Source organism: Musca domestica, unplaced genomic scaffold (assembly GCF_030504385.1).
Source record: "Musca domestica strain aabys unplaced genomic scaffold, Musca_domestica.polishedcontigs.V.1.1 7, whole genome shotgun sequence".
In the NCBI taxonomy this organism is placed as follows: Eukaryota; Metazoa; Arthropoda; class Insecta; order Diptera; family Muscidae; genus Musca; species Musca domestica.
Genome location: NW_026712383.1, coordinates 24,513,631 through 24,527,034, shown reverse-complemented (window position 1 = coordinate 24,527,034; position 13,404 = coordinate 24,513,631). Strand labels below are relative to the sequence as shown.

Genomic DNA, 13,404 nt, shown 5'->3' with positions numbered 1-13,404 from the left:
GTTGAAAAATGAAGCAAGGATCTTCAAACTTCCAATAACTCAGACTAGGATGTTAGGGGGACAATTCCAAAGACAGGTCCACATATAAGCATTTTTTTTGGGAAGATATTACTATTATTTCTTTAGTTATGTGAATTTTTTTGTATAAAAAATTTTACATTCCCTGGGACCCAGTTGACAGATTAAGACCAATCATTTGAAATACAAAAAACATCAATTTTCAAAAAAAAAAAAAAAAAAAAACCTGAAAAAGCTGTCAGTTCGGCCGGGACAAACTTTGAATACCCTCCACTATTCCGAACGAATTTGGCCATTTTCAAAAAAATAAATAAATAAAATCTGTTAAAAATTCTGTTGAAATCTTAAAACCAGTAAAAAAAAGTCCTAAAGTCGGGCGGGGCCGACATCATGAGACCCTACACCACTTTGCTATTTTAGTAGAGCTCCGCATAACAATTAAAAGTTTTTATGGGAGAATCAATCATACACGCTATGATTATAATTATAATTTAAAGTTGAAAGGACTAAATATGCCGAAGCATTTGTATCTTTTAAATTCGGACTAGTATTGTCCATTTGGTGCAAAATTAATTTGTAATCAGATACAGATATATATATGAGCTATATCTAAATCGGAACCGATTTCGATAAAATTTGGCAAAGATATTTCTAAACTGTCTTTCATATATTTCCCTGAATATCGTTGTTACGGAGTGCATATTACGGCTGTGGGTAACAAATATGACAAATCGGATGAACAGTATATATGGGAGCTATAGCTATAGCTGAACCGATCTTCACCAAATTTGACATACTACCTTCTAGACTCAATTCGGTCGTAAGTGCCAAATTCCGTCCCATTTAGACAAATATTAGATGTTTGATGCACAATAAAAGGTAAATCGGACGAAGTTATATATGGGAGATATATCCAAATCTAAACCGATCTCGATAAAATTTAGCAAATGTATTTCTGAGCTGTATTTGATAAATTTTCCCAAATATTGTTGTTACAGAGTGCATATAACGGCTGCGGAGGACAAAAATAACAAATCGGATGAAATATATATATGGGAGCCATAGCTATATCTGAACCGATCTTCACCAAATTTGACATACTAGCTTCTAGACTCGATCCGGTCGTAAGTGCCAAATTTCATCCCATTTGGGCAATATTACATGTTTGGTGCACAATAAAAGGCAAATCGGACGAAGATATATATGAGAGCTATATCTAAATTTTGACCGATTATCTCTAATTTCAATTGAGTTCGTCCTTTGGCCAAACAATTGATTTGTGCAAAATTTCATCTGGATAGGACAATAAATGCGAACTGTACTTTGTTTACAAAAATACATGGACAGACGGACGGACGGACAGACGGACGGACATGCATAAATCGACTCAGAATGTGATTCTATGCAGATCATCAAAAGGAACTATGGGTCTATCTCGTTTCCTTTTGCCTGTTACAAACAAATGCACAAACACATAATACCCTGACCACCTTGTGGTGTAGGGGGTGGGGGGGGGTTGTGGTGCTGTGGTTGTTCAGTTGTATGTGGGCTATACGATATTGTAGACCTATATATACATTTCTATACCTGGGGGTAAACAGCTTAGAAATAAATTCTAGTATGGATTTTCGGACAATTCCGTTCCGTTGAATAACGTCGCAAAAATTAGCAAAAAAACCGAATATCGGGAGGAACCACTATATCGTGGACTTATATAATTTTTTTCCAGGAGGTAAAGTACTCACGAAGAACTCCTTCTGTAGAATTGCAGACAATTCCATTGAAAAATGTGTCTAAAGTCATAAAAAAACAAATACTATATATATTGGGAGGTGCCGTTATATGGGGGATATACGATATCGTGGACCTTTATACACAATTCTCTTCTAGAGGCTAAAGTATTCATAAAGAACTCCTTGTGTATAATTTCAGGCAATTCCATTGAAAATTTTGGCTACAACCATCAAAATAGCGGATATCGGGAGGCACCATTATATGGGGCTATACGATAACCTTGGCCGACATAGCTCATTCTCGACATTGACAAAATATTGATCTGTTCAAAATTTTAGCTTCCTATCTTTATTCGTTTTGACTCTAGCGTGATTATAACAGATGGACAGACCGAAAGGGCCAAATCGTCCTAGATCAAGGATATATATACGTTGTTTTATGTCGAAGATTATTATTTAATTAAAAACGGAATGACAAAATGAATGAAATGAATATACCCTCCATGCTATGTATTGTGGAGGGTATAATATTCGTGAAGCCATTGAGAAAATATTTAGTAGAGTTTTTTTATGGAATTAAGAAAAAATGTTGTATGGCGAATCCTCTCCTATTGATATCAATGCTATTAGATACAGACATCATATAAAGCCCGATGATATAACTTTTAAAGGCATTTAAAAACAATTAAAATTTAGATATAGCTTTGATATATCATTCGCCGTATAAACCAAACATAATTTCTCGGGTGATGTATTTGGTACAAGACATCAGTTACAGCTATAAAATAAGATTATCAAATTATGTCAAGAACGGTTCAGATTTACACATAGCTGCTATGTATATTTTCAACCGGTTAATTGTTAATCGGGTTAATTGTGCATTAGATGGCCAATATCAGTCGAAACGAATTTTGGCACTTCCGATCGAATTCAGTCTAGAAGCAAGTACATTAAAATTGGTGAAGATCGGTTCAGATAAAGTTATAGCTCCTACGTATATGTTTATCCGATTTGGTGTTTAGGTCCCTCACATTCGTAATATACACTCGACAACAATGATATTTTCCCAGAAATATCTCAATTTATCAAGATTGGTTCAAATTTGGATCTAGCTCCCATATATACCTTTATCCGATTTCATGTTTATTGTGCACCAAATGGCTAATATCAGCCAAAAAGGAGTGTATTGTATTGCACTTTTGTCCGAATACAGCCTAGAAGCAAGTGAATCACATTTAGTGATAATCGGTTCAGATATAGCTATAGCTCCCATATATATATTCCATCCGATTTGGGGTTTTAAGTCCCTCACATGCGTAATATGCACTCCACCACAATGATCTTTGGTACCAAATATCAGATACAGCCTAGAAATACCTCTTTCAAATTTGATCGATATCTCATCAGATGTGGATATAACTCCCATATATAACCTTATCCAATATTATGCAATAAATATTTTGTAAAAAATATTTATATCCTCCACCTTTCAAAGGAGGGTATATTAAATTTGTCAATCCGTTTGTAACACCTCTAAATTTGTCTGTCTGTTAAATTCACTCATACAGTCCACATTATTTAAAGTAGAGCTTTACAATTTGGCACAATAGTTTGTATTGTGCTTAGGATGGTTGGTATGGAGAGAATGAGATATACCCCCCACCTTTTGATATAGCCCACACATAACGGTACCCACATAATATTAGGTATTTTAATGATTGTAGTCACATTTTTTCCACGGCTTTGTCTTAAAAGTTGCATTTGTAGTTCGCATTGGATCCTGTCTCGGTGGCGGAGCATTGTATATATAGGTATTTTGATGGTTATAGGCTCATTTTCCCACAGATGGTATATAAATTGGTATTTGTGGCTTGTAATCGGTTCTACAACCGGTTTTAAAACATTGCCCATATTGGTGCACGGTACCTACCGATATTCGGTATTTTAATAATCCTAGTCACATTTACTCACGGAATTGTTTCAAGTTTGGTTTTTGAGACTCACAATGGATAAAAAAACTTTGAAGTATATAGTATAGGTTCCCGTTTTGGTAGACCACCACTTTATTGTTTTTTCAGTCTGTCACAGAAAATTGACTGTGCGGATCCACCTCTTCATATCACCCCCATATAACAGTACCTCCCTATATTCGGCATTTTGAGGATTTTAAAGATATTATCCTCGGAAATGGTTGCAATTTTCATATTTGGAGTTCGTAATGGATATCACAGCCTTTGACAGAAAATTCTCTACCTCCTCCCTTTATTCCGTATTTTGATGATTTTAGCGACATTATTCAGCGGAATTGTTTTAAATTTCGTATTTGAAGGTCCTAATGGGTATTACAGCTCGTCTTCGTACAGATGTATTTTTTGACGAAAATTTCCTAACATTTTACAAATTCCTTCCAAGTGGTGGGTTGTATTAAAATTTCGGCCCGGCCGAACTTATTACTTTTTTAACTTGTTTCATATAATTCTTATCGTATCATTCACTATACAGCAATTTTTTTCGTAGTAGAGGTACTAAAGCCTTTGTCAAATTTTTTTAAAAATCGATTCGGATTTGGATGTAGTTCCCAAATTGTGACTACTCTAAAGCCATGATAAGGATTCAAATAAGGTTCATAGTTGGTATGATCTTCTTCACATAACTTGCCAATAAAAACTTTTTTTTTTTTTTGTTACGGGTGCTCTACTAAATACGTATTTTGGTGTAGGGTAGCATATAGTCAGCCCGCCCGACTTTAGACCTTTCCCTACTGGTTTTTTTTTCTGGTAAGCCTCATGTATATTTTTGTACCCTACACCATACATAGTATGGAAGGTATATTAAGTTCGTCAATTCGAAATAACCATTTTAGACCCGAGAAAGTATATATATTCTTGATCAGCGTAAAATTCTATGACGATCCGACCGTCTGTCCCTCTATGGAAATCAATCTAACTTCTGAACGAAATGAAATATGTCGATAAAAATTTACTCAAATGTGTATTATGTCTGCAGGACATTTGGTATTGAAAATGGGCCATGTAGGTCCATGTTTTTGTACAGCCTCCATATACAGGACCTCCCGATATGCGGTATTTGAATGATTTTAGCGACATTATTCACCGGAATGGGGGATTCATAATTTGTATTTGAAGTTCGTAACGGATACTACAGCCTATGCCAGAAAATTGTCTGTGCAGGTCCACGTCTTCGTATAGCCCCCATATAACGGCATCTCCCGATATTCGATATTTTGATGATTTTAGCGACATTATTTACCGGAATTGTTTCAAATTTTGGTATTTGAAGTTCGTAATGGATACTACAGCCAATGGCAGAAAATTGTCTTTGCAGGTTCACGTCTTCGTATAGCCCCCATATAACGGTACCTCCCGATATTTGGTATTTTGATGAGTTTAGCGACATTATTTACCGAAATTATTTCAAATTTTGGTATTTGAAGTTCGTAAAATATACTACAGCCTATGCCAGAAAATTGTCTGTGCAGGTCCACGTTTTATAACCCCCATGGCACCTCCCCATATTTGGTATTTTGATGATTTTAATTTGATTTATTATCGCATTTGAATATTGTAAAAGCTTATGGCAAAAATTGCCTATGCAGGTCCACGTCGTCGTATAGATCCTGATATACGGCTCCATTCGATTTTAACAGAATTTTAACGGATTTTATTTGCCAAATTTTGTAACAAATGGTGGAGGGTATTCAAAGTTCGGCCCGGCCGAACTTACTGCTTTTTTATACCCTCCACCAAAAAAGGTATAGAGGGTATATTAACTTTGTCATTCCGTTTGTAACTCATCGAAATAATCATTTTAGACCCAACAAAGTATATATATTCTTGATCAGCGTAAAATTCTAAGACGATTTAGCCCTGTCCGTCCGTCTGTCCGTCTGTTGTAATCACGCTACAGTCTAAACGAATTAAGATAGGAAGCTAAAATTTTGCACAGATCTCTCTTTTGTCTGCAGGCAGGTCAAGTTCGAAGATGGGCTATATCGGTCCACGATATCGTATAGGCCCCATATAACGGTACCCCCCGATATTCGGTATTTTGATGATTTTACCCACATTTTTGAACGGAATTGTCTGAAAATCCACACAAGGAGTTCCTTGTGGGTACTTTATACCTCGGCAGAGAATTGTCCATAAAGGTCCATGATATCGTATAGCCCCCATGTAACGGTACCCCCCGATATTCGGTATTTTGATGATTTTACCCACATTTTCCAACGGAATTGTCTGAAAATCCACAAAAGGAGTCCCTTGTGGGCATTTTACCTCCTCAAAATGAAGTGTCTATATAGGTTCACGATATCGTATATCCCCCATATAACTGTAACCTCCGATATTCGGTATTTTGATGATGTTAGCCACGCTTTTCGATGGAATTGTCTTAAAATCAACACAAGTAATTCCTTGTGAGTACTTCACCCCCTGAGAGAGAATTGTCCATATAGGTCCACGATATCGTATAGCCCCCATGTAACGGTACCCCCCGATATTCGGTATTTTGATGATTTTACCCACATTTTTCAACGGAATTGTCTGAAAATCCACACAAGGAGTTCCTTGTGGGTACTTTATACCTCGGCAGAGAATTATCTATATAGATCCACGATATTGTATAGCCCTCATATAACGGTACCCCCGATATTCGGTATTTTGATGTTTTTAGCCATATTTTTCAACGGAATGGTCACAAGGGGTTCTTTGTACACAAGGGGTTCTTTGTGAGCACTTTACCCACCGACAGAGAATTCTCTATATAGGTTAACGATAACGTATAGCTTCCATATAACGGTACCCCGCGATATTGGGTATTTTTATGATTTTAGCCACATTTTCCAATCGTATTGTCCGAAAATCCACACACGGAGTTCCTTGTGAGTACTTTACACGCAGACATAGATTTGTCTTTATAGGTCCACAATCTCGTATATCCCCCCATATATCGGTACCTTCCTATATTAGACATTTTAAAGATTTTTAAAGAATTTTTATTGGATTTTATTTTTTTGAAAATTTTCTAATTCGTTCCAAATGGTGGAGGGTGTTCAAAGTTCGGCCCGGCCGAACTTACTGCTTTTTTACTTGTTACTTGTTTACTTTAACATTATTTGAGCAATAATTTTTTATTAAAATCTTCACAGTAACTACTGTTTTGGGTTTAAAATCAAGCCATATCCCGCCCTCCAAAAAAAAAAAAAAAAATCGAATGGAGAAAAACGAGTTTTCTTACATAAATAATTCATACAAAATAACGAAGCATCACTTTGTTTACAAGAGTAACAACATTTAATCTCTTCCCGTTTACGAATCCATGGGGAGCTAAGAAAAATGGAAGCAAAAAGAAATCACTTCCCCAAAAAACGCAACTCATATGTGTTTATGTATTCCCCGATCAGGCATTTATTTTTTTGCCTTAAAAAAAAGATGTTAACATAAGTTTTTCAATATGTGTCATTAAAGAGAAACTGAGAAAAGGCAAGGTGAAATATGTGGCATAAAATATTTATAAAGAATTTAGTTTTTTTTTTTTCATCATTTTATTTGATTCTCATAAGGAATTTAATAAGACATTGTTGAATGCGTACGATTGTACAATGTAATATTCTTCCATATCCCCAATTATAATTTATCCCCTGTGAACAAATTTATTTTATCTCCCCTAAACGAAAAATAAGAAAACTTGAATTGACATCGATATTTGTTTTTGTCACATTTGTTGCTGGGCAGATAATAAAAAAACACACTCCAACCTCCACCCAGCTAACAAATACGCCATGGCTACAATTTATCCCCTCTCTTATATGGCAAATAAATATTATTATTGTTTGCAATATTGTTTTTATTACCCTCCGGTAATACATCTATTCTGTTCAGATGAATCTGATTTTTTTTTTTATTGTTTCAACTTTCATTTTTATAGATAATTTTTTTGACACTTGTTCGCAAATATCCCAACCCTCTATAGTTTGTACATAAATACGTGACATATATACGCAATCGGAGCTAATTTTTTTACTGTGTGTTGTAACAACATTTGATTACTTGAAATATCACAAATAAAAGTAGTAAAAATCGACGAAATGAGACCTTGAAATGGTTCGAAATTCGAATACCACTGACTAAAAATAATAAAGCCCTGCCCGAAATTTAGGATCCAGGAAAACGAAATAATCTAAATAATCCACGACTTAAGACTATAAAAAATTTAAGAAAAACTCCATGAATGAAAACTATAAAAATTTGCAAAAACCCATGTCGAAAAAAAAATTGGTAAAAACATACTACTAAATGTTATAAAAAATTTTAAGAAATCCGCTTCTAAAATCATAGGAATAGAAAAAATTCCAGGCTTACAGTCACAAAAACATAAAAAATCGACGACTTGAACCCTTAAAAAGCTTTATAAAAAGTCTCTAGAAAGTCCTCGTTTTGAGAAAAGGGTTCATTAAAATTTTGAAAAATAGTCACAAATTGAGACCCTATAATTTTTAAAAATTCCACAACTAGATATTTGAAAAGCTTCTTGAAAGGAGAAAAAAAACATTATTTAATATTTTGATAAGACTGAAAAATACAAAAACATATTTTTACAAATTCCCTTAGAAAAAATGTAAGACAATTTACTAATTGGGGTCATCAAGAGGTCCACAAAAATTGTTTAAAGTCAGATTTGCAATTTTTACAATATCAAACAAATGGAGGACTTGTGTCATTCAATGATATCCACAACTTGAGGCCTTATATAATAAAAAATTTTCAATAATCTATTAAAATTATTCAAAAAATACACAACATGATCCTTAAAAGAGATCTTAAAAAAATTCTTGAAATGACCCTTAAAAGAATTCTTAAAAAATCCTTGAAATGACCCATAGAAAAATATCTTTAAAAATCCTTGACAAGGCCCTTGAAAAATCTTTAAAAAATTCACGACATGAGACCTTAGAAAATGTCTTTAAAAATCAAGAATTAATGGTTTAAAAACTTATAAAAATCCTTTGAAAATCCAAATTTAAAAAAATTTATTAAAAAATCCTTGAAATGACCCCCAGAAATAAATTTAAAAAAAATCACGATATGACTGTTAAAAAAAATTTAAAAACTCCACGACAGAAGACCTCAGAAATCGTCCTAAAAATCAAGAATTAATGCCATAAAAACATATACAAATCTTTTAAAAATACATTGTTTGGGAACCCTTAAATCATAACATTAAAAAATAAAACGCATTACATGAACAATGCACCTTTCAAAACTATTTAAAAAAATACTTAAAAATCCACGGCCTGAGACCTTGAAACGTCCCCCATTTATTCGTTAAATCAAATTTATTCGTTAGATCAAATAACCTTTAACAAATGCACAATTTAGGACCTTGAAAGGTTTTAATAAGGTTCTTAAAAATATCCAAAATTTTGAACCTTGAAGCGGTTCACATGAAACCTTAAAAAAAGTCAAGATTAGAGAACTAGAAAAATTAACGTGACCATTTGAAATGGTTTATGAACCATTGACCCTTAAAATGTTAAAATGGTCAATAAAAACATTATTGGTGACCTTGAATAGAATTTAAATATTCTCTTAAAATTCGCATTTAAAATATTATTAACAAGTAAAAAAGCTGTATGTTCGGCCGGGCCGAACATTGAATACCCTCCACCATTTGGTACAAATTTGGCAATTTTCAAAAAAATGGAATCTGTCTTAAGCCGTAATATCTATTACTAACTTCAAATACCAAATTTGAAACAATTCCGGTGAATAATGACGCTAAAATCATTAAAATACCGAATATAGGGAGGTACCGTTATATGGGGGCTATATGAAAACGTGGACCTACATGGCCCATTTACGAACTTAACCTGCGTATTGGAAAAATAAACATGTGTGTAAAATTTTAGCTTTCTATCTCAATTCATTCTAAAAATAGCGTGATTACAGCAGACAGTCAGACAGACATCGCTAAATCGACTTAGAATTTTACGCTGATCAAGAATATATATACTTTGTTGGGTCTGACATGAGTATTTTGAGGAGTTACAAACGGAATGACAAAGTTAATATAAAACGAGATCGTGGTCACGAAAATCTAAAAAAACATACGATCAAAGATCCCATCAAATCTGTAAAAAAAAGTTTAAAAAATCACCACAGGACGCTATGAAAATTTTACAAATTTTTTTTTAAAAATCCACAATTTTCAAAAAAATTATAAAAACCATAATATAGGACCTAGGCGAATAAAAAACGAAAATTTAAAATTATAATGCATTTTTACAAAACCCACGACTTGTTTAAGACTTGGGGTCTTGAAAACATTAAAAAATGCCGTACGAGATATTTCTCTTCAAATTAATGGAAAATATTAGAAAATAATTAAGACCCTTAATTTTAACATATGGCTTGAAAATCTGAAAAAATCTCGATTTGGTTCATGAAAGATCTTTGTAAAATTCACCATTTAGGACATTGAAAATTTGTAGGAAAATTTTGGATGTGAAACCTGAAATGGTATTAAAAAAATGAAAATTTAAAAACCGGCGACTTGAGATTCTGAAATGTTAAATGTAAAATCTGCTAAAACTCCACTGCTTGGGATCTTAAAAGAGTTAAACTAAAATCTTTAAAAAATCCCAACTAGAAAAAACCCTTTAATAGAGACAACATTTCAAGGTCCAAGAAAAAGGGACCATCTTCACAAATTTGGGACTTAGATCTGGAAAAGCCATTTTAAATGTTTGAAACCTTAAAACGAGTCAAAAAAATTGTATGAAAACGAACTTGAACGCTTTAATTAGTCCATAAAAGCTCTATATAACAAGTAAAAAAATTATCTGTCGGTTGTGCCGACAGAGGTATACCCTCAGTCAATGTTGGATTATTTAAATATATTTTGACTTTTGTTAAGATTATTCAAATGTTTGAGCCTCTATGAAAATTGAAAATTGTAACCCTTTGTGGGTGAGTTACCAGAAGAGGTTCGCAGATATATATCGACTTGACAACAGATCTTGTCTTAGTCTAAATGGAATCGGATGTTAATTTCGCGTTTTATGAGTTTCATTGATATTCAAAATGTTGAACCATTGCGGGGGAGGCACCAGAAGGAGTGGACCAATATATTCCATCTTAACATCAGATCTTGGGTTTATAAAAATATTGGGATATGTGAAACTTTAAGACAATAGGATCCTAACAACACATTTTATAGGAGTTATAATTATTCCCTGAAAACAAACTTTAGGAGGTCTTAAATAGAATATAAATGTTAAAAAATTTAAAACTGTTACAAATCAGCGACTTGAGATCTTGAAATGAAATAGAAGACATTCCTTAAAAATTCACTCAAAAAATTATACTAAAAATTTATCAATTCAGACGTTGAAAGATGGAGAAAAAGAGGGTCCACAATAAATAAGCAAATCAACGACTTATGATCTATAAGTTCTATAAAGATTCGAAAGAAACTTGAAAAAATTAAAAAAAAAATCGTCGAAAATAGCGCTTAAATGAAAACTTTTTTATGGGGCTATACGACGACGTGGTGCTGCATCAGTAATTTTTGTCACAGGATGTTGTAAGAATTCCGAACTTCATATACGAAATTTGAAACAATTTCGGTTAGCCATTTAAAAATATGGCTAAAATAATCAATATACCGAATTTGGGAGCTAACGTGCACCGATATAGTCCATCTTCAAGCTTTACATGCCTGCAGACAAAATACAGAACGGTGCAAAATTTTACCTTCCTACCTTAATTCGTTTTGACTCTAGCGTAATTACAACAGACGCAAAAATGCAAATCTTTAAAAGATTTCTTTGAAAAGTCGTGCATTTTTAAAATAAATTTTTGTAGGCTATTCTAGAGTCGTGAATATTAAAATTAATTTTTACACCCTTCATGACATGGAGGGTATATTAAGTTCGTCATTCCGTTTTAAGATCATCAAAATAATAATTTAAGACCTAACAAAGTATTCTTGATCAGCTTAAAATTCTAAGACTATTTAGCTCTGTGCGTCTGTTGTAATTACGCTAGAGTCAATCTTTAAAAGATGCACGACGTTCTTTTTTTCTATACCCTACACCATTAGGTGGCATATTAAATGTGTCGTTCCGTTTGTAACCCCACAAAATATGCAATGTAGACCAACATTCTTGAACAACATAAAGTTATAGATCTATCTAACGGCGTCTGTCCGCCTGTCTATATATATCCAAATTCTAGTGTAGTCCCCCTTATAACTGTACCTCTAGATAATCAGCAGTTTTATGATTTTTGTTACACTTTTTAATGGAATTATTTCAAATTTGTTATTTGGAATTCTTAATAGATACTACCTCCTATGACAGAAAATTGCTCACAGAGGTTTATATCTTTGTATAATCAGCCAAATTTGCTTAAAGCCCCACCGCAGTCGAGGGATCTAGGAAAAATAAACGACTGTCAATGGGTCTATAACAAAACTATTTGAAAGTTCACATCCTTCAAGGGACCCCTTGTATTATTAGACACACTTTTCGAAATAAAACCCCTCCAAAAAACATAGTTTAAAAATTCCATGACATTTGGGTGGTCGGTAAATTCTTCCTTTAAATAATTCTTTAAATAATCCTTGACCATCAAGGTCAACGGTGTTAATGGGAAACATTTTTAAATGTTATCGATCTCAAAGTAACCACACAATAATTGTTTTCAATTTTTATAAAGGAATTGCAAACATAACACGCTCTTAAAAAATTCTATGATCTTCAAGGATATCATAGAAAAGTCTTCCAAAAATCCACCCGCTTCGAGGGGTGCATCAAATTATTTTTTAAGAACGTTTTATCACTCAAACCTCACATAAATAACATTCGCTCAAAATATACAAAACAAATGTGAACTTACCTTTTGAAGGAATTTCAGGTGTTGCCGTTACTGAGACAGTTGATAGTAAAATTATGCAGCTGAGGATGACAACAAAATGTAGAAAGCCAACCGACATGTTGCGGCGTCCGCTTGTGGCCGTAATAATGGTAATGTTCATTTTCATTGTTGCCAGGTTCTTACTGATGATGATGACGTTGTTGTTGTTGTTCTTGTAAATGACGTTGTAATGTTGTAGTAATTGCTGCGGGTTTATTGGTTGTGTTTCTTCAGCATATGTATGTCGTTGTCGTCGTCTTCGTCTGCCTTCAGTTGGAAATGCCTTTTAATAATGGCAACACTTCCGCAAATGCAACTTACAATGGGCAGACGATATTCACTTTTATGTTTAACATGAAATGCACGCACACAATGACAGCGTTTTCAATTTTATTTTTCATTTGCATTCCTTGGGAGGTTTGAGGAAAAAAAAAACAAACAAATTGAAAAATGAATTTTTGAGTTTATTTGGAAAGTATGCTTTGGTTGGAAATTAATTTTATTTATTTTGAGTTTTCTGAAAGAAAAGAGAAGAATGTTTTTTAGAATATTTAAATATTACAGAATCTAGAAATAAATAAAAGAGTAAATCAATGGACTGACTGACTGCTTGGCTGACAGACTTAAGTAAAGTAATTGGCTGACTGACTGACTTAACGATTTTTCAACGCCAAGGCGAAACGGCTAAAGTTCGAATCTTAAAATTTTGGTTCAGG

At 33.4% G+C, this 13,404-nt stretch overlaps 1 protein-coding gene across 1 annotated transcript in view; it reads right to left on the bottom strand.

The window, feature by feature from the left end:
• The window catches only part of LOC101899204 (muscle M-line assembly protein unc-89), a 293,843-nt gene extending 280,730 nt beyond the window's left edge, over positions 1-13,113 (bottom strand). The window contains exon 1 of the mRNA XM_059130241.1: positions 12,671-13,113. Coding sequence (XP_058986224.1) covers positions 12,671-12,815 — 145 coding nt within the window. The 5' untranslated portion in view covers positions 12,816-13,113. The remainder of the gene's footprint in view (positions 1-12,670) is intronic.
• Between the last annotated feature and the right edge of the window lie 291 nt (positions 13,114-13,404).